Source organism: Chlamydotis macqueenii, chromosome 1 (assembly GCF_036417535.1).
Source record: "Chlamydotis macqueenii isolate bChlMac1 chromosome 1, bChlMac1.mat, whole genome shotgun sequence".
NCBI lineage: Eukaryota > Metazoa > Chordata > Aves > Otidiformes > Otididae > Chlamydotis > Chlamydotis macqueenii.
Genome location: NC_141556.1, coordinates 185777671 through 185799376, shown reverse-complemented (window position 1 = coordinate 185799376; position 21706 = coordinate 185777671). Strand labels below are relative to the sequence as shown.

General features: G+C 38.3%; 1 protein-coding gene across 11 annotated transcripts in view; it reads right to left on the bottom strand.

Annotated features, from left to right (window-relative positions):
• Nucleotides 1–21706, bottom strand: part of FNDC3A (fibronectin type III domain containing 3A) — a 125921-nt gene that overhangs the window by 8185 nt on the left and 96030 nt on the right. For 10 of the 11 annotated variants that reach the window (XM_086771859.1, XM_086771856.1, XM_086771860.1 and 7 more), the window contains 11 exons: nucleotides 21143–21267; nucleotides 16836–17010; nucleotides 16113–16199; nucleotides 10248–10386; nucleotides 8376–8444; nucleotides 7338–7456; nucleotides 5234–5339; nucleotides 4967–5142; nucleotides 3740–3853; nucleotides 816–965; nucleotides 448–731 (listed from right to left, as the gene is read on the bottom strand). In XM_086771859.1, coding sequence (XP_086627985.1) covers nucleotides 448–731; nucleotides 816–965; nucleotides 3740–3853; nucleotides 4967–5142; nucleotides 5234–5339; nucleotides 7338–7456; nucleotides 8376–8444; nucleotides 10248–10386; nucleotides 16113–16199; nucleotides 16836–17010; nucleotides 21143–21267 — 1544 coding nt within the window. The remainder of the gene's footprint in view (nucleotides 1–447; nucleotides 732–815; nucleotides 966–3739; nucleotides 3854–4966; nucleotides 5143–5233; nucleotides 5340–7337; nucleotides 7457–8375; nucleotides 8445–10247; nucleotides 10387–16112; nucleotides 16200–16835; nucleotides 17011–21142; nucleotides 21268–21706) is intronic. The other variant, XM_086771864.1, reaches the window with a different exon arrangement.

The following is a 21706-nucleotide window of genomic DNA, read 5'->3' as shown; positions in this document are numbered from 1 at the left end:
TTTCTGCAGAAAAAGCTTTGCAAGTTGCGATGAGCTGTCATTACATTAGACAATCCAGTCAATAAAGACCGGACATGGTCCTTCCTCGGATTTTACCTTGTCAAATAGACTAGAGACATCTCTCTATGAAGCAACCAGTCCAAAAACCAGTTATGAATCTGAATCTGTAATGTGAATTCAGTTAAACAGACCCATTAACCAGAGAGATACAACAGATCTACAGCAATAAACACACTAAAATAAATTGTTCTTTAAATAAAATAAAACCAGCACAGCTCATTTACTTATGAAGATCATTGTTATAAAGCTTCCTTTTCCTCCAAGGCTATGTACTAATACTTCCCCGAGAGTCATGTAGAGAATTAAAAAATATAAGGAAACAAACAAACAAAGAATCTGCTCTTGTGGAAGAAACAGTAGGCTGTCAAGTTGCTGCGCATGGCATACCTGTAGGTAGTATCTGGCTGTAAGCCATCTATAAAATAGCTCAGAACCTTCCCAACAGTTATTGGCTGCTTATCTCCAAAGTCTATGCTGTAGCCAAGGATTTCAGATCCATGGTCACAAGGTTTTTCCCAGCTTATAGCAAGGCATGTGGAAGGAGAATAGTGTGGACTTTCAACTTCATCTTCACTTAGTCCCCGTAGAGAAGTCACAACTGCAGGTACAGAGGCTGGAGTCATACTTGCCACTACTTCACTGAAAGGGCCTGCACCTGCAACATTCACTGCCTGCAAATGCAAAGTAGACCATGTTTTTATGGCAGGGGCGATTCCCATTTACAGATTTCACTAACAATAGTTTTAAGTCTTTACCTGAACCCTGCAATAGTATATAGTGGCAGGCAAAAGCCCTTTCATTTCACAGCTGAGCCCAGGCCCGCAATAGGAGATCTGCATGCATCCTTCCACACCGCCCCACTCCAGTCGATACTCCGTGATGTCAGCTCCGTTACTCCCTGGAACCTTTAAAATGGATACAAATAGTTACAAGTTAAATTCACTGAAAAAAATGCAACCAAACTCATCACATCTGTATCGCTTTTTTTCAGAGGAATGATACTCTGCCATTTCTTTGCTGATTTTTAATGTAGTACAATACAAATAAATCAGCATACATTACTGGCCTTGGGTCACCTGTACTTTAAAAACATTATTTCCTGTTGCAGACAACCCCATATGAAGTAACAGATTGTGATTTCCGTTGCTTAAATACAGAGATAATTTAGCACACAGCAATTTAGCTTAGTAGCCTGAACAGTCAATGGGAAGAGATGGTCTTCCTGAAAGGGTGATCTAGGGTACTAAATTTTTCACTGACTGGGTCTACAGCACAGGGATGACAATATGCAAAATTGCTGCTGCTAGCGTGTCTTCACATTACAGATGAAAGGGCTCCTCCTTCAGAGCACATCATGGGTCTTGTGCATGGAAACTAGGTTGCAAGTATAGTGGGAAGCAAAAAATTGTGCACTCTGTCTTTTTCCAAGACAGAGTCGTGAAGCAACCAGGACAGGCATTTAAGCAACAACACAGACGTGGCTTGAAATGCCTGCTCGAGTAGTCTATTTTTCCTCACTACCTGCTCTATGAAGCCAAACCTGACCTCCCAGTTTTCGGAGCTGAATGGTTTTCATACTCATCAGAAATAATAATTTGAAGTGCAGTTAAAATCACGTGTACCAGTGTCCGACTAAGACATGAAGCTATAGAAAAATATCAGCCATTGACGAAGTAACAAAAAACAACCAAAAAGTTAAAAAACCTTCCCCAAATCAGAAAAAAAAAAATCTTAGATCATGAAGAAAATAGAAGAAAAATGCTGGTGGTGTTTTGGGCTAAATATTCCAAGACAGCAATCACACTGAGATGCAGATAATAATTGCTCCAAAGCATGTTTTTCTCTTTCCCCTTCTTTTGAAAGAAAAGCATTCACTACCCTCAGCATCAGGCTACGAGAACATAAGTGACTGAACACAAACAGCATTTCACAGCATAACATTTGATGCTCCTGAGCTGTGACTGATAAGGACTCCCTTTCCCTTCTCTAATTTACAATGATACGTGTTTGGTCAGAGAACTAAGGCAGCTATAGACACCTGTGCAACTGTCAGTGAAGCTGGAGTCATTTCTCATAATTATGACTGTTGCTGCTGTAGATCTAGTGGAGTAATCCAAGCCAACAAGTTCAGGGATGACAACAAACTGGGGGGAAGTGTTTGATATGGTGAAGGGCATGACTACCAGAGGAATTTCAACAAGCAAGATCTGATACAAAACTCAGGAAGTTCAACTAAGAGAAAGGCAAATGTTAAGTCTTGGACCTGGGATGGAACAATACAGGTTGAGGAGCAACTTTTCCAGAAAAGAACGCGTGTGTCCTGGTGAGCAAGCTGAATGTGACTCAGCAACGTATGCCTGATGAAGGCTAACTACGTACTGGCTCTATTAGCAAAAGAAGAGCAAGAATGCTGAAAGGAGTAACGATTCCCCTCTACACAGCACTTGTGAGGCTGCATCTCCAGTACTGTGTCCTGTCTTGGGCTCCTCAATACAACAAAGACATTGACATACTGGAGTAAGTAGAGTGGAGGACCACCAAGGGGGAGTGCAACACATGACAAAAAGGTAAGGTTTGTTTGATACTAAGATGATAAGGCTAAGGGAGGATCTTAGTGCCGTTTCAATTACTGGGAGGGCATAAAGAAGATGGTGTCAGATTCTTCTTGGAGGTGGCACAGTGTCAAGACAAGAAGCAAGAGTCAACTTGCAGTAAAAGATATTTGACTAGACATAAAAGAAAAAAATTCAGCAGCATGATAAGAGTTTGCCTGGAGACAACTTTACCAGGCTACAGAATCTTAATCCTTGGAGATAAGAAAAAGTGGACTGGACAGGGCTGGGAGAAACCTGATGTAAATTTGAAGTTAGGTCTGCTTTGAACAGAAGGTTGAACTAAGTGGCACTGACGGGTCCACTCCTATCTCAATTACTCCATGATTCTATAAAGCAGACATCTAACATTGGTCAAATTAATCCTACCTGAACATTGTAAGAGATTTCTTCAAAAGGCTTTTCCTTGTAGACCACTAAGGAGAGCTCCTCTGTCATACCCAGTAGGAAGCATGAACTCCACCTTCCAGGTAAAATAGTTTCATCTTTTGTTTCTGTACCATTCTGTAACTCAGATACTTTACTCCATATCAAGGCACTGAAAAGGTGTGTTTGAACAGTATTCCCAGAGAGAATCTTCCTTTTTACAAGCTTAATTTTTATCTATTGCATTTTTTAATCAGATATCTGAATACTATGGGTTTATAGGAAGTCTGTGAAGCTTTTGCTGCATCATTACTGATGTAATTATATAAAATTAAATCAGCTTATAAAAACAGCAAATACACAATAATCTATTGTATTATGTGGATATCTGAGGAAAGATAACTACATTAAAGAAAAATGTTAAGAGCCTGCATCACTCAGAAATGCAGTGCAGCAGTTGTGGGAAAACTCTTAAACAAAAGAACAAAACAAGATCTCAACTACCTGCAGGCTGTCAACTTACAGCTGTCATATAATGGTACGATGAGTGACGTTAAGGTTTTACCTACCAAGCCTTGGGTAATCAGGTAAGTATGTTTAAAAATGTGATTAAAATACAGTCTTAAGCTTTTAAAGTTGAACATAAAAATGTAGAAGACAATCATGTTAGGATAGGCGTAAAATGGCACTCGCACTCTTACCTCCCACGACACCTGAGCACACGCAGCAGATCTGCATGCCACTTGAGGGGGCTTGCACTGATCTGGTGGTCCAGGCGCTGTAGTTATTTCACATTTTTCCGAATAAGGTCCAAACTATTAAAAAGGGAGTTGATATAACTAATTTGTAAAAATAAAATTACTACTTTTAAAATAACAATTTACCGCAGTAGGGACACATAACAGCAGCCTGAAATTCTGTATTACTTGCTTGTAAAATAAATCTTTGTGGACTGTGGATTCAGGATTTATTTCAGTATCTGACTATTCTCCAGAATAGCTGCAAGACCCTTCTTCTCTATAGCAAATGCAATCAGAACAAATTTGACACTTCAAACTCTCAGGCAAAACAGGAAATTGCTATCCAAGTCCTTATTTTGAAGTTACATGATGGCTGCACTGTAGCAGAACACAATTTGTAACTGCCTATTTACACCTATCTAAAAGAAATAAAAGATTCAAAAAACACTTGAGCTAGAAACCACTCTTTGCGGAGGGTGGATAAAAAGACAGGTCAGTGCTTTAAAGTCTTAAGCTGCAGACCTCGCTTCAAACAGTTTCAACTGGTCACAATAGTTTTTATGAAGAGAACATAACTGAACAAATGCAAGCAGCCCTGTCTCTGTCTTTCAATCAGGACTTTGGATACATAATTAAATAAATCGTGTTCTACAGCAACAATTGATTTAAACACATTTAATACTCCAAATAGAAAAATATTCTTGTGTCTGAAACACGTACTCAGAAGTTAAACTAAATATAAGAAAAACATTTTTTTTTTAGTTTTTATTTGAGTATATTACTGAGTCAGGAAATACTAATTATTATGTTCTAGAACACCAACAGCTGTAAAAATAAAGGTCAGTCAATTTACAATGCTGTATACAGAAAATAATTTACTACCTTACTTCATATGAGAATATCAAAGTTCCAACAATGCTTTGATAAAGTACCTGCCATTTCCTAACCATTTTCCAATGCTATTATTCAGATATAAGACATAATTAGCTATTTTCTCTTCCCTTCATCTAAAACTCCCTTTATTATAAACTGATGTTCAACTCTGTTCCCACACAACAATAATCTGTGTGAATCAAATGACTCTACATTAGAAAATCCTTATTTTTCAAATTACTTCTTTTATAAGAGAAGATCCTTAATCATGATTGCAGTCTCTGCAACTAATTTCATTTCAGACCGCCTCCTTACCCCAGCCTTGTTAGCTGCTCGCAGTCTGAAGTTGTACATCCTCCCTGGAAGAAGGCTCCCTACTGTGCATTCAACATCAGAGCCTTGGTAAACCTCTCTGTGTTCATCGGTTTCTGTCTGAAACATTTCCAGACCATAGCAGGTAACAGGTGAACCACCGTCTACCTGAGGCGGTCCTAAAAATAAGAAAGAAAGAAAAACTTATTTAATTTTAACACGTAACGCATTTGGATCCCTTACACTTAGGAACAGTTATAACAGAATTACCCCAGCGCAGCTGAATTTCTCTTGCTCTTGGTCTACCCTGTAGCCTTGGAGGCTGGCATGGACCAGGAACCACTGCTGGTGTCTGCACCAGTAAAGAATCAGATGCCTACAAAGGAAAGATAGATTAATGAAATCATCTAGGCCAAAACAAGCACTATCAATTATGCCACAAGTAAAAGCAAATACTTGAGTCAGAAACAGGATTTTTCATTTTTTGAACTGCGTCTTCTCATACATGAAGATGCTTAAGTGATCTGGTACGTATTTCTTGTAATACCTACATAAAACATGCTACTGTAATTACACAATATGCAAAATTAACTTTTGCTTTTGGGTTTTGGTACACACGCAAGGGGTAAAATTAAAAACAGCAGTTAAGTATCAGTACAAATCTAGTATAGATGCTTGAAATATGACTTGCTCAATGTAAACTCATTCTCTTTTCCTTCAAACTGCAGTTTAACTATTTCTAAAACCTTACTCTAAGGGTTGTACACTTTCTGTGCAAGAATCTCTCAGAAAGCAAAAGTGGGCAGAAATGTCAATCAAAAGAGATTTAAAAAAAAAAAAAGAGACTTCAACTTTTTCATTGCTTAGTAATACCTAATGTGCAACAAACTTCCACCTCTGATTTGAAGTGTGTGCAAAAATACATAGCATGAAAACACGCAGCAGATGGCACTGACTATTCTGAACACAGACAGAAATGAGTCAGAGACAATGCGGGTTCATTAGCTTCACTGTGATACAGAACAAATGCAAAGTCGGTAAGTCTTTTAGTTTACCAGAGAGACGCATCTTAGAGTCTTATTTCACAACTGCTTTCTACACATGCTCCAGAAAGAGCACATTGGAAGCTCTACTGCTTTTCAGTTCCTTTGAAATGTATTGTTGAACTGAACAACAGATGCTACTTAAAAAGCAGAATGTTTCTCAGGAGGCAAATGTCCACTACAGGCTACATAAAAGCTTTATTACATCTTTCTTCACTATTCTTCTGTTGATTTCTGACACTTTCAGAAAGTATCAAGACTTTCGGAAAGTCATCTTCTCTTTGGTACTCAAATGATGTTTATTTTAAACTAATGGAGTTGGTTGGGTTGAGGGGAAGGAGGTTGTCAGAACAAAAGCCTCCAAAGACATACATGCACTTGTGGTTAGATGACTGGGAAGTATACTGCCTTCCCCCTTCCCCTGCACAACTGCAAGCAGAGCTATGGCAAGAGGGAAAGCCTTGCAGCTGAGCCAGCACTGAAGGAGTCCAGATTTACTCTTAAGACAGGATGGCTGTGGGCAAGGCTATCTTTGCAGGAGACTTCTATGTGGAGGAAGAACACATGAATTTCATATAGTAAAGGGGAGCTGGGGAAGAAATGGCAAACACTGAGAATGCAAGGCTTTAAGATTTTCAGGAGATCAGCTGCACAGAGAAGGCCTGCTGGAAGTCTGCAGAGAGCCAGGCCTGGCTTTGTCACATTTGCTGCTGGGAAGAAGCAGCACGGCATGTTGGCACGGGAGGCTGAACTACACCACAGAAGTGACAGTGCAAGGGTGTGTGTATGTAATATGTATACATGAGGGAGCACAGTATGGCACACTGAGTTGTTCTGTAATACTGAAAAGCAGGGCAATGTAAACATTTTGATTGCGGCTGAGACAGCACGGGAAGAGACTATGGAGCACAAGCCTGGAAGGCCTGAAAAACACTGCCTCCTCCTCTGCCTGCTGGGCTGACTTGGCTGCTCAGACAGGGTACTCCACTGATGACACGGAAAACATTAAATTTACACTGCTGTCTTGGGTTAGGCCTTAAGAAATGACATTTTATCAATGTATCACACAGGAAAAGACATTGCATCTGTTTCTGAAAGTAAGAAAAAGCACTTTAAACAAAATATAGTATCAGAAAAGAATATTCACATTTATTTCTTTAAAAAATGGGCAGAAACTTGAAACATTGTGGATCAATACTGGAACCTTTTTGAGGTACTAATTACGGTTACTTTGTTAGACGCTCCTATATAATATCTGCTTATTAACTACCGGACCAGATTTTCTTAACAAGAGAGAAATTTTATTTAATAAAAATATTTGCTCATATTACCATGCTTTGTCCTCCTTCCCCAACGCAATATACACGTAAGCGATAGGAACAACCAGGATTTAGTCGGTCACACACATGTTCCCTAGCAGCTCCGCTGTATATTGTGTCCCATTTGTTTCCTGAAAGGTTAAGAATAAGTGTGCAATGAAGCAAAGTGTAATTTGCCACACTTCAGTACCAGCCACAGCAGATATCCTAGCTTTACTAAATAAGTGTGTGCCTGATGTTTACAGAAAAAAATTTAAGGCTTGTTTTGAGTTTCCTGGAAAGAGATCCAATCATTTCATAACGATATTTTCCTAGGTAAATTTGTATAGATCTGCTGAAATGAAGTATCTTCCTTATTTGGTATTAACATTAACTAGGAGAGAATTTGCTTTTAATGAAGTAGTTATTACTGAGCCTGCATGAAAGGCTCGGGGAAAGAATTCCAAAAGTGACTTAATGGGGACAGGCGATGGAGTACGGAAAGCAACAGACTAAGTATCAAAAGAACTGCAGCTGGGACCCCTGACAGGGCTGCCATTATGATGTAGGGACAGTGCGCTGTGTTAATCTGACACAGCACTGGAGAAGCAGAAACTTTCCTTCTCATTAGAGATATTGTTAATTTCCCTTCTGTATGAAATGACAGAAAAGCAAATAGCAGAAACAGTTATCTCAGCTGCATCACTGTTCTACTTTAATAGTGATAAATGGAGCACTAGTTTTTCTTTCATCTATCACTTATCCTGCAAAGCTATGTGGCCCTGTATTCTTGCCCTAAAATGTCTGAAATGTGTAATTTCATTTCCAAAACAGAATATATCTAAGTGATAGGTTAAACATGGAGAATCTGTTTCAACACCAAGTTTTGTAACATCATCTTTCTAAGCCAGAGAAAAAAAACCTCTTTACACAAGCATCAACATCCCCTTTTTTTTAATGGCAGCCTTTTGCAGTAACTTTCCCTATCATAATACACATTTTACTTTTCCCACAGCCACACAAACAAACAAAAAGCACAGCTGAATGCCAACATATGCTCCTAATACTTACCATTTAAACCTTCAGACATTTCCACAACATATGTATTTATTGCTGCTCCTCCATTGTCTTTTGGCGGATCTACAAAAAAACAGCAATATTCCAACAAAGCGAAGTAAACTTTTCTGTAGCTTTTGAGGAGAATTTACAAAAGGAAAAATCAACAGCCAACTGGGGATTGGTGCATATTTAGACAGACAGCTATAGCATCCTAGCTTAGAACAGCAGCAAAGCATTCAAATCCTCCACTATGCAAAGCTGCCAGATGACAACTCTACTACAGTCTGTGGATGAAGCGTGACAAGTGATTTGGGCACCTGGGAGATGCCACAGCAAACATTTCAGTTAGTCTGAAGTGCTATGGAAGGCTGCTTGGTTATGATTTCAGGAACATACATCCTAATGGTCCTGTAATTTGGACTGCAGATTATCATACTGATTTGCAAACAGGAGTATTTCAAAATTATTTAAGGACAGTATTTTAAAAACCTAAATATTTCGGGAGAGAACAGAAGTCAAGAGTTCTCTACTGAAAACATAAATCTCTTAGATTTTTAACAGATCACTATAAATTTTGTACACTATCCTCCCTGGTACAATATTCATGTACAAGATACGAACCTACAGACTTATCTTTGACATGTAATCCTACTGCTCTCTCAGAGCTGACTTAGAGAAAGCAGAATTAAAATAATGTGGAAAATGAACATTTTGGACAAATATAAAGACAGCATGACACTTCAATGCAGAAGGATACTGCTGCCATAACATTGCATTATGTATGTGCTGGATGAAATGGCGTTGGCTCTTAGGCAAGGGTTACACATCATATCACCCCTGATAAATAAATGAGACTTATTATACGGCACATAGCACTTTTTTAGTTGGAAGGTAACAAATTACTCCAAATGAAAAATAAAATTATCACATTAATTATCACTCATTAAAAAAAGGACAGCATTACTGTTCAAAATAATGACTATTAAAAGTTTTATATATAAATAGATATTTTAGACAGTTTTCAATTCACAAATTAGGTATTTCTAATATCTTAACATATAATATGTCATCCATAAAAGATCAAGTATCAGGCCCTGATGTAGCAATGCACTCTAGAAAGATGCAAGACTGGATTTGCTGAGTACTACTTATACTCTACAAGTAGCTTTCCTATTATGAATGCAAAAGAACTAAACACACTATTAAACAGAAATAGGTAATAAGTTTAATTACCTAGGAAAATAAATAAAACCTTTAACTCTTGTTTTCTGCTAAAGTACAGTATGACACAGTAGTTTCACCTTCTGTTTTATGGTGTAAGGGTAAAAAACCTGAGCCTAATGAAAAGTTTCTCAAGATCCTTAGTGAATAAAAACATTTATGTATCAAAACCAAACACTCTGAAGAGATAGGCTGAACTTGGATCTTCTCTTTTGATAAAAAACCCAGAATTTTGTAGCATCTACTTTTTGTGTGCCAGAGAAATAGAATTTCTTAGTACACAAATTAACACTACTGTTTTTTAAATTACTGTAGTCTCCTGCAATAACAGTCCCTATTACAATTTGTGTATTATTCTTCACACATAATTACACTATTATACTGCCACTCTAAGTATTTTGAATCAATATTTTTCTTAGTTCCATGAAAATGGATCATAATGGCTCAGTTGACTGAAGTGTTACTGAAGTAAAATCGGCCCTTCTATAGACGTAGAAATATATATTAAAAACCTCATCTTTCTATATAAAATACATATATATTTTTATATAACACATTTTAATATAATTTATAATGTATATAAAATATAAAGGTATATATTAAAGTATATTTAAAGATACAAATAGAGGACATACTCTAAATTGAGCTGGACAACAATCTTACCCCAGATTATTTTAAAACTCTGTGCATGAATTTTTCCTTTCACTGTGGGTTTTGAAGGTACTCCAGGCTTGTCTGGACAAGTAATGTATTCTACTGTCTCACTTGGACTGCTTTTCCCTTCTGAGTTATAGGCAATGACCTGTAAATACATAAAAAATATTATCAACAGAGCAAATGTGCTGGCTAGTGGTATGCTATTCACTGTTAATAGTAATGTCAAATTAATTTATATGTACGCTTGAATAGAAAGCTACATAATAAATTATCATGAGAATTAAAGATATGATATACCTTCATGTTACATTTTAATTAGTCCCATAGTTAGACAATCACTATACTGAAATTTAAAATTCCTGCAAATTGCCAGGAAAAAGAAAATCCTTAAAAAAACCTCCTAGTAATTGTGAAGTTAAAAACAAAATAAAGGAAAGTAAAAATTAACAAATGAAATAACTTTCCATATCCCCCAAATTTCAAACATTGATGCATAAAGTTAGGCATCTACTAACTACAGAGTTACCTGACTGTAGAAGGTAATCAGGACATGCGAATCTCAGTGACATTAACAGAATCTGCAAGTGCTCAATATAGCACAAACCACTTTATTTCAAGTCAAGGATCTGAAAATTGTTTTTTTTTAAAACTATCTAAGATACTCAGAAATTAGGTACGTCTAAGAACTACTTTTTAATTGGAGTTGTGCAATTTATTGTTGTTGAAATACAGACATGAGAAAAAAACCTTTATAAAAGCACGGAAACAAAAGATGATGAAAAGGACATACTGAAAGAATTTGGAAGTATTAAAATTTTAATTGCAATTCCTTTCCCAATGAAGTAGAAATATTTTTGTGTAACTAAGAAAAGAGCCAAACGCAATGCTTTACTAACTGCTGAAAAACTCTAAATAATTGGCATTAATTAAGTAGTGCTCTCATGTTACTACAGTACCTTCTTCTAAGGAAATACATTCAGAGATAAAAAAGCATTTATATGGCTAAGTTGTAGTAAAAACAATACAAGTGATATAAACTCTTCAGTCTCAAGGGAAATTATGGCAAAGAATAACAGAAGTTATTTACAGGCACAAGAAGGACAACATGGTGATTAGATTTATCAAGGATAAATCATGTTCGATCAACCTGAGTGCCCTCTGCAATGAAACAACTTGCTCAACAGATGAGGGGAGAGCTGTGGACATCATCTACCTTGATTTTAGTTTGACATGGTCTACCACAACATCCACGTAGACAAGCTGGTAAGATACAGACAGGACCGTGTGACTACAAGATGCGTGTGGAAAACCTGGCAGAATGCCAGGCTCAAAGGGTGGTAGTTAATGGTTCAAAGGAAAATTGGCAGCTGCTCATGGTTTGACTTCCTCAGCAGTCAACACAACGTCAGATACTATTCAATATCTTTTGAAGAGATCTCGATGGCAGGAGCAAATGCACCCTCCCCAGGTTTGCATACGACTCCGAACTAGGAGCAGAGATACACTGGAAGGAAGAGCCACCATACAGACTCCGACGGGCTGGAAAATTTGCATCAACAAGAACTGTGTGAGTTTTGACAAAAGTATATGTGAAGTCTTGCAGCTGGGATGGAATAATCCCAGCAGTGGTACAGTCTGGTGTCTGAGCGGCTAGTCAGCTTTTCTTTTTTTCAGCTCTGCTGAGAAGGACCTTGGGATCCTGGTGGAGAGCAAGCCAAATGAATCAGCAAAGCACCCTGGAGGAGCAAAGGCTAATTGTTTCATGGGCTGCATTAGCAAGAATTTAGCCAACAGAACAAGGGATGTGATCACGCCACTTTACTCAGCACTTTTTATGCTGGCACACTGTATCCAGTTTTGGTACTCCCAGTTCAAGGGAGACAATGAGAAACTGGATAGAGTCTAGAAGAGGACCAGCATGATTAGAGGGTTGGAGAACATGACACAGGAAGAAAGGTTGAAGAACTTGGGTTTACTCTGCTTAGACAAAAGTTTCGTCGGGGAGAATCTAAGCGTAGTCTTCCAATACCCAAAAGGTAGTTACAAAGAGACAAAGATACTCTCTTCCCAAGGATCTGTGGTGACTTGACAAGAGATAACAGGCATAAGTGTGTTAGGGAAAATTCTGGCTGGATGTAAGAAAATAAATTAATCACCATGAAAACAGGCTGCCCAGAGAAGTGGTGGAATCTCCCTTCCTGGAAATACTGGAGTTTCAGCTCAAAGGGCTAGGACAGAGTTGAATTGCCTAACCTAAGGCCCTGCTTTCTACACAAGGTTGACCCAGATGATCCTCAGCAGTCCCTTTCAACCTAGATTTTTCTGTGATTTTAGAAAAACAAACTGCTGCTGTTTTTTACTTTCTGGTTGTGTTTGCAGTTAGTTTACTATCTATTCCCATTTGTTCCTAGCAAAAAACTAAACAACCTAAAAAAAGGGGGTTTGGCTTTTATTTTTGTTTTTAAAATGAGCAGAATCTAAACGACAGCACCAACGTTAGCACAGATTGAGAAAAGGAAATGTGAGCTAACATGTCTCTCAGACACTAAGTCTCCCAAATACAGTTTACAAGATTAACAATCATCTGGTTGTCTTTGTGCCCTTACAAATGAAGTTAAACAGGCACAGTTAGCATTTATGTATTATAATAAAGTTTCCAATGGTTATAAAGCTTCTTTCAAAAGCCTTAAGGAATATTACTACTAATTAAGTCTTTCCCCTATATAATAAAAATTAAAGACCTGATTAATATAACATTTGTTTCTCTTTATGCCCTGTGAATGAGTGAACAGAGACCTCTGTTTACTGTTTTGTTAAGAAAAATAGGGTATGAACACTGATCTTTTAAATTTTAATGATAAACTTAGGGTTTTTAAGTTAACTATGTATTGACTAGTAACGCATATGATTAACATGTAGGATTACTTTCAAAGGAAAACTACAATCAAGTCCTGCAAAAGCTAGCTCCAGGGTAATGAGCTGTTCTTTAGTTTAAGTTCATATGTGGCCATAACAGCCTCAGCGTGGTACAGTCCTTGGAATATACTGTGTATTTTAAATTGTTTAAATACTGAGTTATATAAAAGAATCCAAATACTGTCAGATTAATCCCTGTCATAACCTTTTCTGCTTAAGAAAGTAATCATATTCAAAAGTGCAAAATATCTATTATTATTTGAAAAGGACTACTTTTATGTTTTAGTGTTAACTCAAAACAAACCAGCCAACCCCTGAACTGCTACCTTTCCTATTGCACAGAGATGCTGTTCTTCAGCAGTTCCCAATTCTTCCTTATGAAATAGTATTTTTAGGTGTATGCAAGACAACAGTTATCAACATTTTTCCCTTGCAGATAGAGATCAGATCATTCCACCTCTGCCTCATACTGTGGGACATGCCTTTAGCTTTCTTAAAAAAAAAAAATGCAACTGTTAAGAATGACTTAGAACACAGAACACCCCAGGCTGGAAGGGACCTGAAAGATCATCTGGCCCAGCCTTTCAGCGAAAAGGGAGTCCAGTCATGTCTTGAAAACATTCAGTGATGGGAATTCCACCATGTCCCTGGGAAGGTTGTTCCACCGATGGAGTGTTCTCATTGTAAAGAATTTATTTCTTATATCAAGATGAAACCTGTCCCAATGCAACTTGTACCCACTGCCCCTTGTCTTCTCCATGTGGCTTCTGGTGAGATAAGAGCCTCATTCCTCTTTGTAGCCTGGTCCCTCTTAAGCCTTCTCTTCTCCAAGGAGAAAAAACCTAACTCTTTCAGTCTTTCCTTATACGGCAAGTTCTCCAGCCCTTCGATTATCTTTGTGGCTCTCCTTTGGACCCTGCCCTTCGATCATCTTTGTGGCTCTCCTTTGCACCCTGTTGAGTTTGTCTGTGTCTTTTTTTTGAATTGTGGGGACCAGAACTGGACACAGTACTTCAGGAGTGGCCTGACAAGTGCTGAGTAGGGTGGGATGATTACATCTGTTATCTCTACTAGTAATGCACCTGCGGATGCAGCCCAGGACCAGATTTGCCTTGATTGCTGCAGTGGTACACTGCTGACTCATGTTCAACTTGCTATCCACCAGGTCCTTTTCAGCAGGGCTGCTCCTCAGCCACACAGCTCCTAGCCTGTACTGGGCTCTGGTTACTCCAACCCAGGCGCAGGACTTTGCACTTGTCTTCATTAAACTTCATACTGCTCTTGCTAGCCCAGTCTTCTCACCTGTACAGCTCTCTCTGTAAGATGATTCTCCCTTCTGACATGTCCACCTCACCATTCAAGTTTGGTGTCACCAGCAAACTTGGTGAGAATGCTTTCAACCCCATCATCTAGATCATTTGTGAAGATGAACACTGTGGGGCCCTGTATCGATCCCTAGGGGATCCTGCTCGTGACAGTGGTAAAATCCATTGACCACCACCCTCTCAGTGGGGCTTTTTGCCAATTTTCTACTCATCCTGCGGACCATTCATCCACTCTGTATCTTGCCAGTTTGTCCAGGAGAAGGCTGTAGGAAATAGTGTTGAATGCTTTGCTGAAGTCCAGGTAAACAACATCCACTGCTCTCCTCAGGCCAACTGAAAGTGTTAATTTGTTGTAGAAGATGATCAGGTTAGTCAGGCATGATTTGCCTTTGGTAAATCCATGCTGGCTTTTCCCAATCACCTGCTTCATTTGGCTTGTAGTAACTTCTGGGAGGACTTGTTCCATTACTTTCCTGGGGACTGAAGTAAGACTAATGGTCCTGTAGTTTCCTGGGTCCTCTTTTAAGCCCTTCTTGTAGATGCGCATGACATCTGCCTTCTTCAGTCGTCAGGGATATCCCCTGATCTCCATCGCTTTTCAACTATTATAGATAGTGGCCTTGCAACAATGTCAGCCACTACTCTTAGTATCCTGGAGTGGATTCTGTCCTAGGCCATAGACTGACGTGAGTTGAGCCCTTGCAAGAGGCCACAGCCCAGCCCTTCCTCCAGCAGTAGTGCGTCGACAAATGCCTTGTCATAGCTACTTGGTCTTGTGATATGCGATCCAGCTATGCTGGTAAAGACAGAGGCAAAAAAGCTACTGAGAACCTCTGCCTTACTGGTATTACTAGTAACTTGCTTCCCTGCCCTGTCTATCTATGTCTTCCCTGTGCTTCTGCTTACTGCTCACACATCTGAAGAACCCTTTCTTGTTGTTCTTGATGTCTTTGGCCAATTTCAATTCTAGGTAATCCTCAGCCTTCCTGACTGCATCTCCGCACGTCCTAGCAAGGTTCTTGTAGTCTTCGATGGTTATGTGGTTGCCCTTCCATAGCTGGTATGCTTCTTTTTTTGCTTTTAATCACACACAAAAGCTCATTGTTAAGCCATTTTTAAGCCAGATATCATCCTGAGCTAATAAGTTCAGCCCTCATGACTTATTAGAATGGGCTCAGCACCATGGTAATATGAATGATTTACTAAGTGGGGCTCAGTACTATGCTAGCACTGACAGATGTTTTTTAATCAAAGTTGCTCCTTACCCCAACACTTTCAGACATGTTTAGAGACTCTCAAAGAACCTCATCACTACACTAAGTAATTTTACCTGTAGATATGCAACACAGAAGCCAAATAAAAAACCCTAACTGTTAAGAACATTGACTTAAGACATGGAATTTCAAAATACCTGCAACAGTGTGATGCTCTTGCAGAGGGAGGCTCTTATTCCTTCTGCAGAGATGATTAATGAAGCAGGTGTTCAGCTGACAGTTTTAAGAGATGGAAATTGTAAGAAACTGGCATAAAATTAAGTTTTCCTTGGAAAAAAGTCTTCTCCACTTCTGAGTCAATCTCAAACTACTCTGGTACAAAAAAAAAAAGCCCCAAATATATGAAAAAATCTTACCCTAAATTTGTATTTTGTACTACGTCTCAAATTCTTCACTGTGTAGGTAAGATCGTCACCATCATATTTTGGCTTGAAACCATATCCCTGCAGAATTAAATATGATTACTTGAAACATATTTGCAGACCAGACCATGCAACATACTTCATACAAATAAATTACTGTTTCAGACTGTAATTGTTATGCTCCTCTGACAAAGTAATAAGTGTAACTTCATTGTGTAAATACAAGACGGTTATTTTTGGAGAGGGAAAAATTAATTAACCAGTCAGAGGAGGATAAAAGAACAGTAAATAAAAACATATACAGGGTCAACAGAAATTATATTTAACACTTTCAAAGGGTAGAACAGGTTTCATTTTAAAACAAAGGTGGTTAGGCTGAAATGACATCTAGAGGGACCATACTTCATGATGCAATTACTGTGATCCAGCTCGTAAAAGGTTTAACTTTCACACATAAATTCACAAAGTTAAAAGTAATTTAAAAGTCTTTGCAGGACTGAGGCTTAATAATAGTAAACACGATTACTGTCACAATAAAAAGGAGACAGCTACGTGGCTTGGTCACAGCAATGACAAGTCATTAGCTTAATTTCAGAAAACACAGTTTTTTGTAGAATATTCTATCAAAAGAAATAATTCTTACACTTCATACAATAATGTATCAAATACATACATAATAGTCTATTTTCTTATTGAGAATAAGTATTCTAAACTTACTGAGTTCTCATCCTCCATCTCTAATATGTACGAGATTCCTTCATCTGATGGTGTTCCTGAGGGTTTTGTCCATTGTAGGGATAACCAAGTAACTCCAGCATTAATCAGCAAAGGACTTGCTGGTGTGGTTGGGGCAGTGCCTGAGGTATGATACAGGACTTCTTCACTAAAACCACTGTTCAAAACAGACAGTATGTAAACTACCTAGACATAATAACGAATACCTAGAAAAATACAATTCTTACTAAACACAGCTATGACAGTTTCATGGACATGTGCACAACTAGAAATTGCAAGCTGGTACACACAGATGACTTAACTTGGCCAGGAATCTGTCAGTTACAAAACATTTGAACAAGGTTAACATGTTCATAAATGAAAGATTCCTTTGTGTGACAAAATTACAATGCAACATTTTGCTTTTTCATATTAAGTAATTATTCTAAAACAATAGAGCACAAATGCAATAATGTACTAATACCACTGTGGCCTTCCTAGTCAAAATGAAAACACGAAGATGTAAAAGCATATATGGGAAGACATAAAAAAATTTTTGCTTCCTGGGCAACAATTATGTGCTTCAAGCATACTGTGAAGGACTAGTTCCTCTAGTGATTCAGAAAATAATAGAATAATAGCCATAATCAATGTTAAGTTACTTTAAGAGTTGCCAATATGGAAGTTTTATTGCAGAACAAATGAAATAGAGTGTACACCAGCGAGTCTCCTAATACAACTGTTAACCTTATCTGATGATGCTTAGATACGCTTAGAAGTGAAAATACAACTAAGTTACATAAAAAGACCTATTGCGAAACACAGGGATGCCAAAGTCAGTAAAGGGGTAGGTACTCTGCTTGCACAGATGGTCTGACAGGTATCTAGCTAGATTCTGAAACATATCCACCAGATCTTAGCTGGCATTTATTTAGAGATTTCCTGCTTCTACATCAGCTCTAAAGAAACACTTGTAGGCTTAAGAGCTAATCTGTTTTTTTAAAACTGTATGAAACTAATGTCAAAGATGTAATTTCAATCTAAAAGCTAGGCATTACCTAAGTGAGTATCAGGAAGCCCTGAGAATAAAATTCTCTGTATGGCTTAAACAACAGTACCAGTTAAATATCTCACGTGTCAGAACCTGACTTTTCCTGAAAAATCTCAACATAAAGATATCTCAACTTCACTTTCTCTCCTACCCATCCTATATCATAATAATGCACAGGTTGTAAATTTTGGTCTTCTCTAAAGTCTTTTTGGCATTAAAAAAAAACACCTTATCAAGGATCTCGACAGCAACCAAAGCAGACACACAGACTGTGAAATACATTGTGAAGAAAGAAGTGAAAAAGTACAAAACAAAAGAAAACTTCTTAAATTTGGAGGGAACAGTAATTTTTTTCTTGCAAAAAGTGACCAGCAAGAAGACCTCTGAAATGAAGATGATGTGATACATACAATATATCTACCAAAAAAAATTTCCAGCATTTTATAGGTAGGCTAGAGAAAGTAAGAAGAGAGGCTACACAAAGATTAAGGGTGCATCTATTCACAACAAACTACTGAAGGAGTCATCTTACAAGCAGCCGTAAGGTAAAAAAAACCCACAGCTTAAAAAGATCTTATCTCTCTACTTGATTGAACCATTCCAAAATACACTGACATCAACTAAAAAGAGTTCCAGTGACATCCACATTTGAATGACTCTTAAACAATTCACTTAGAAGTACAATAATGCTATCTATATTTTAAATAGATTGTATTTGTCCAGTTTTTTTTTTAGCCACGGTTTCATGTATGGTTACAATTAAATCTAAAAGTATGAGTAACTCAAAGATGAAATATCTGTTCTTATCGGCAGAACAATTTAGACAAAACTCTGTCTCCAGGTACCTGACGTTCTCAACATTCTTCATAAGGAATAATCAGGCACTCTACCCTAATAAATACTATTTCAAGAGACTTCTTAATTAAATAATACCATAAAGACAATAAAGTGCATCTTTACAAGGCTATGAAATATTGATTTAAAAATCTACTTGGCGTGATTAGTTTAAGAAGGGCGCTTAACTGATCAGTGTCTTCTACCAGCTTACACTGCAGGCATCTGTAATATGTGCAGGTATTCCTAGAGGGCACATTTACACACAGAGGTAAAAGGGGAACAGGGAGAGAGCCCAAGCACGGGACTCTGCTTAACTGTCAGCTCAATCCCTGCCTTTATTTTTCCAGTAAAATACAGTTCCAAGTAAATCTCATCAAGACAAAGTCCAGGAGCAACTCAGAGAATAATTCATTGCAGAGACATCATCCAGAAGGCAGTAACACAATAAAGACAGTGTCAGAGCACATCAAAAGCCATTCTAGCCCACTATAGTGTCCTCTGACAGTTGCATAAGGAAAGTACATGTATAAGGAAATATATAGGAACAGGGATTATATGCAACACATTCCCTGAGTACTCTCCAAAGCCCCGCAACACATGTCTCAGATCTCCTGAGCCAGCTGTAGTTTTCACATACTTAATAGTCTGCAGAATATTTCTTCTGCCTAGCATAAATTAACACTGCAGGTCTGGCTCCCTACTCTTGATGCCGTCCTTCACCACTGTCCAAATAGGCACTGTTCCCCTGTTCCCTCAAGCGCCTCCTTGTGCCAGCTGAAAGACACACAACACACTAGTCCGGTGAGCTGCAGCACAATGCTCATAATATTTCAAATACCGAATTAAAAAAAAAAAGAGCAAAATAGCAATTTTAGGCTGATGGCTTCAGATGACGGCTGGTGGTCTGTTTTCATGCCACACAGGACCTCAGGGTCCAAGTACTATGTAGTGTGGACACCGGCAGTCTGTTCTAGAGATGATGAGCCCTGGTAGTGTGACTGTTAGCCAGGTTTATTCGCTTTGCCTGAAGACCAAGAAGCATTCCCAAGAACTAACACACCCAGTAGCCCAAGCGTATATTGAGAAACAAGTAATTTTGTTTTTTTTTCTTCAAGTTCTTACTTACATTCTCTACTTAAGTCAGATGTCATTCATTCAAAAATTCAAAACAAAGTTTGGTGCTCTGTAACTTCTGAAAAGCAATTAAAAGTAAGAACTACATATCCTAAGCATTCATAATAAGCTCTAGAACTTCAAAAAAATTCAGTGATATGGCAATGTCACATTCTCTCCATTTCCCAGGGTAACAGGAGACTAACAGACACCTTAGATAAAGGGACATATCCAAGTAACAGGACAGGGCAAAGAGCACAATACAGACAGACACACTTCCAGGTGGCAGCGGGGGTTCTTCCAGACTTACTTCCTGCTCCAGCAGAGTCACTGACACCTTTTTACACTGTCATCACTAAAGCTCTAAATTTAAGGATGGCTGATAAACCCTGGGCTATGTCAAACCTCCCTGGAACCAAAAGGACTACAGAGCATGGTAGGAGGTACCCTCTGGTCAGCACAGCAGCAGCAGCACAAGCACTGCAGCATTTCAACTATTAAATTCTGGCCCTTTGGCTGAATCGCTTATCTATTAGCATGATCACCAGAATTTTAGTAGAAATGTTTATTGCATCAGACACAAAAGCCACAATCGCACTGAATGTGTGAGTCTCTAAAATGTAGTGCTTAGCTAAAAATTCTATTACAAGAATGTGCAGTAGGAAACACATCCAAGGTAGCAAATTCAGTGGTCAGGACAGGTCTACAAAGACTGAAGCTAAAAACCAGCACAGCCCGAAATGATTTCACGTGAGAGCAGCCAGGTTGTCTGTGCCATGCTGCTGCTCCCTGTTCTAGGGGCATCATGTGCAAATGTCTGAGCAGGCTGTTCAGGAAATGAGGCTAGGTCTGGCAGAAGCAGCTGTACTATCAGCTTTTAAGAGGAACCAAGATTTATAGCATGTACATGGTTTAAGTAATCACTTGAAATAGTGATTATAGTATGTAGCCATACCATGCCTGGACAAAATGCATTATGTTAGGAATCACAGAGTAACTGAGGTTAGAAAGGATTTTTGGAGGTCACCTTGTCAAACCTCCCCTGCTCAAGGCAGGGTCAAGTGGTTCATAGTACGCAGGTAATCTGCAAACAGAATAATCCAATCACATACTACGAATTAACTACACAGCTGGACCAGATGATCACTGTAGCTCCCTTCCAATTGAACTATTCTATATTCTATATTCTGTTTCATCCCAGTTGGACAAAAGATGTGTTTCTTTAAATGTCATCATGTATTTTCCCTAAACAAGATCATATATGCATGCATATGCATTCCATATTTATGTATATAATAGTAATATTTACCTCATTCCCATGTCATTTTTGGCTGCTAGCCTAAAGGTGTACCCCATTGCTGGTGATAGCTTAGTAATCCTATACTGCTTCTGTTGGCCATAATAACACTGGCAAAACTCTCCATTTCCTTTTCCCTAAAAAGGAACAAGATAATCACATTATTCACCCTACTATATATATGCACCCATCAATTAAAGTAACATAGAAATGTGAAGAAAACTCATTTTTTGAAATGAAACATAACTCAAGAATCTCCCACATAATGAGGCAGTAGTATACGAAACTTTGTATATAACATTGAATGAGATGCTTTTTTCCTTCCTTTCCATTTCCCAGCTCCATAGAGTTGGAAGGAAAAAGTCATGAAGCTTCTGTAGCTCTGCCATCTCAGGATAGCTGTCCAAGTAGGGAGACTGGAAGATGCTTGCAGGGGCACAGTAGATCCGGCCCCTTTGTACAAAAGAAAGACTTTTACAGAAAAATGATCTTTCAGTATCAGCTCTTGAAAGAAGTGAAAAACCCATTATGAAGAGTAGCAGAATCATGTAATTAAGATTCGATTAATTCATATTC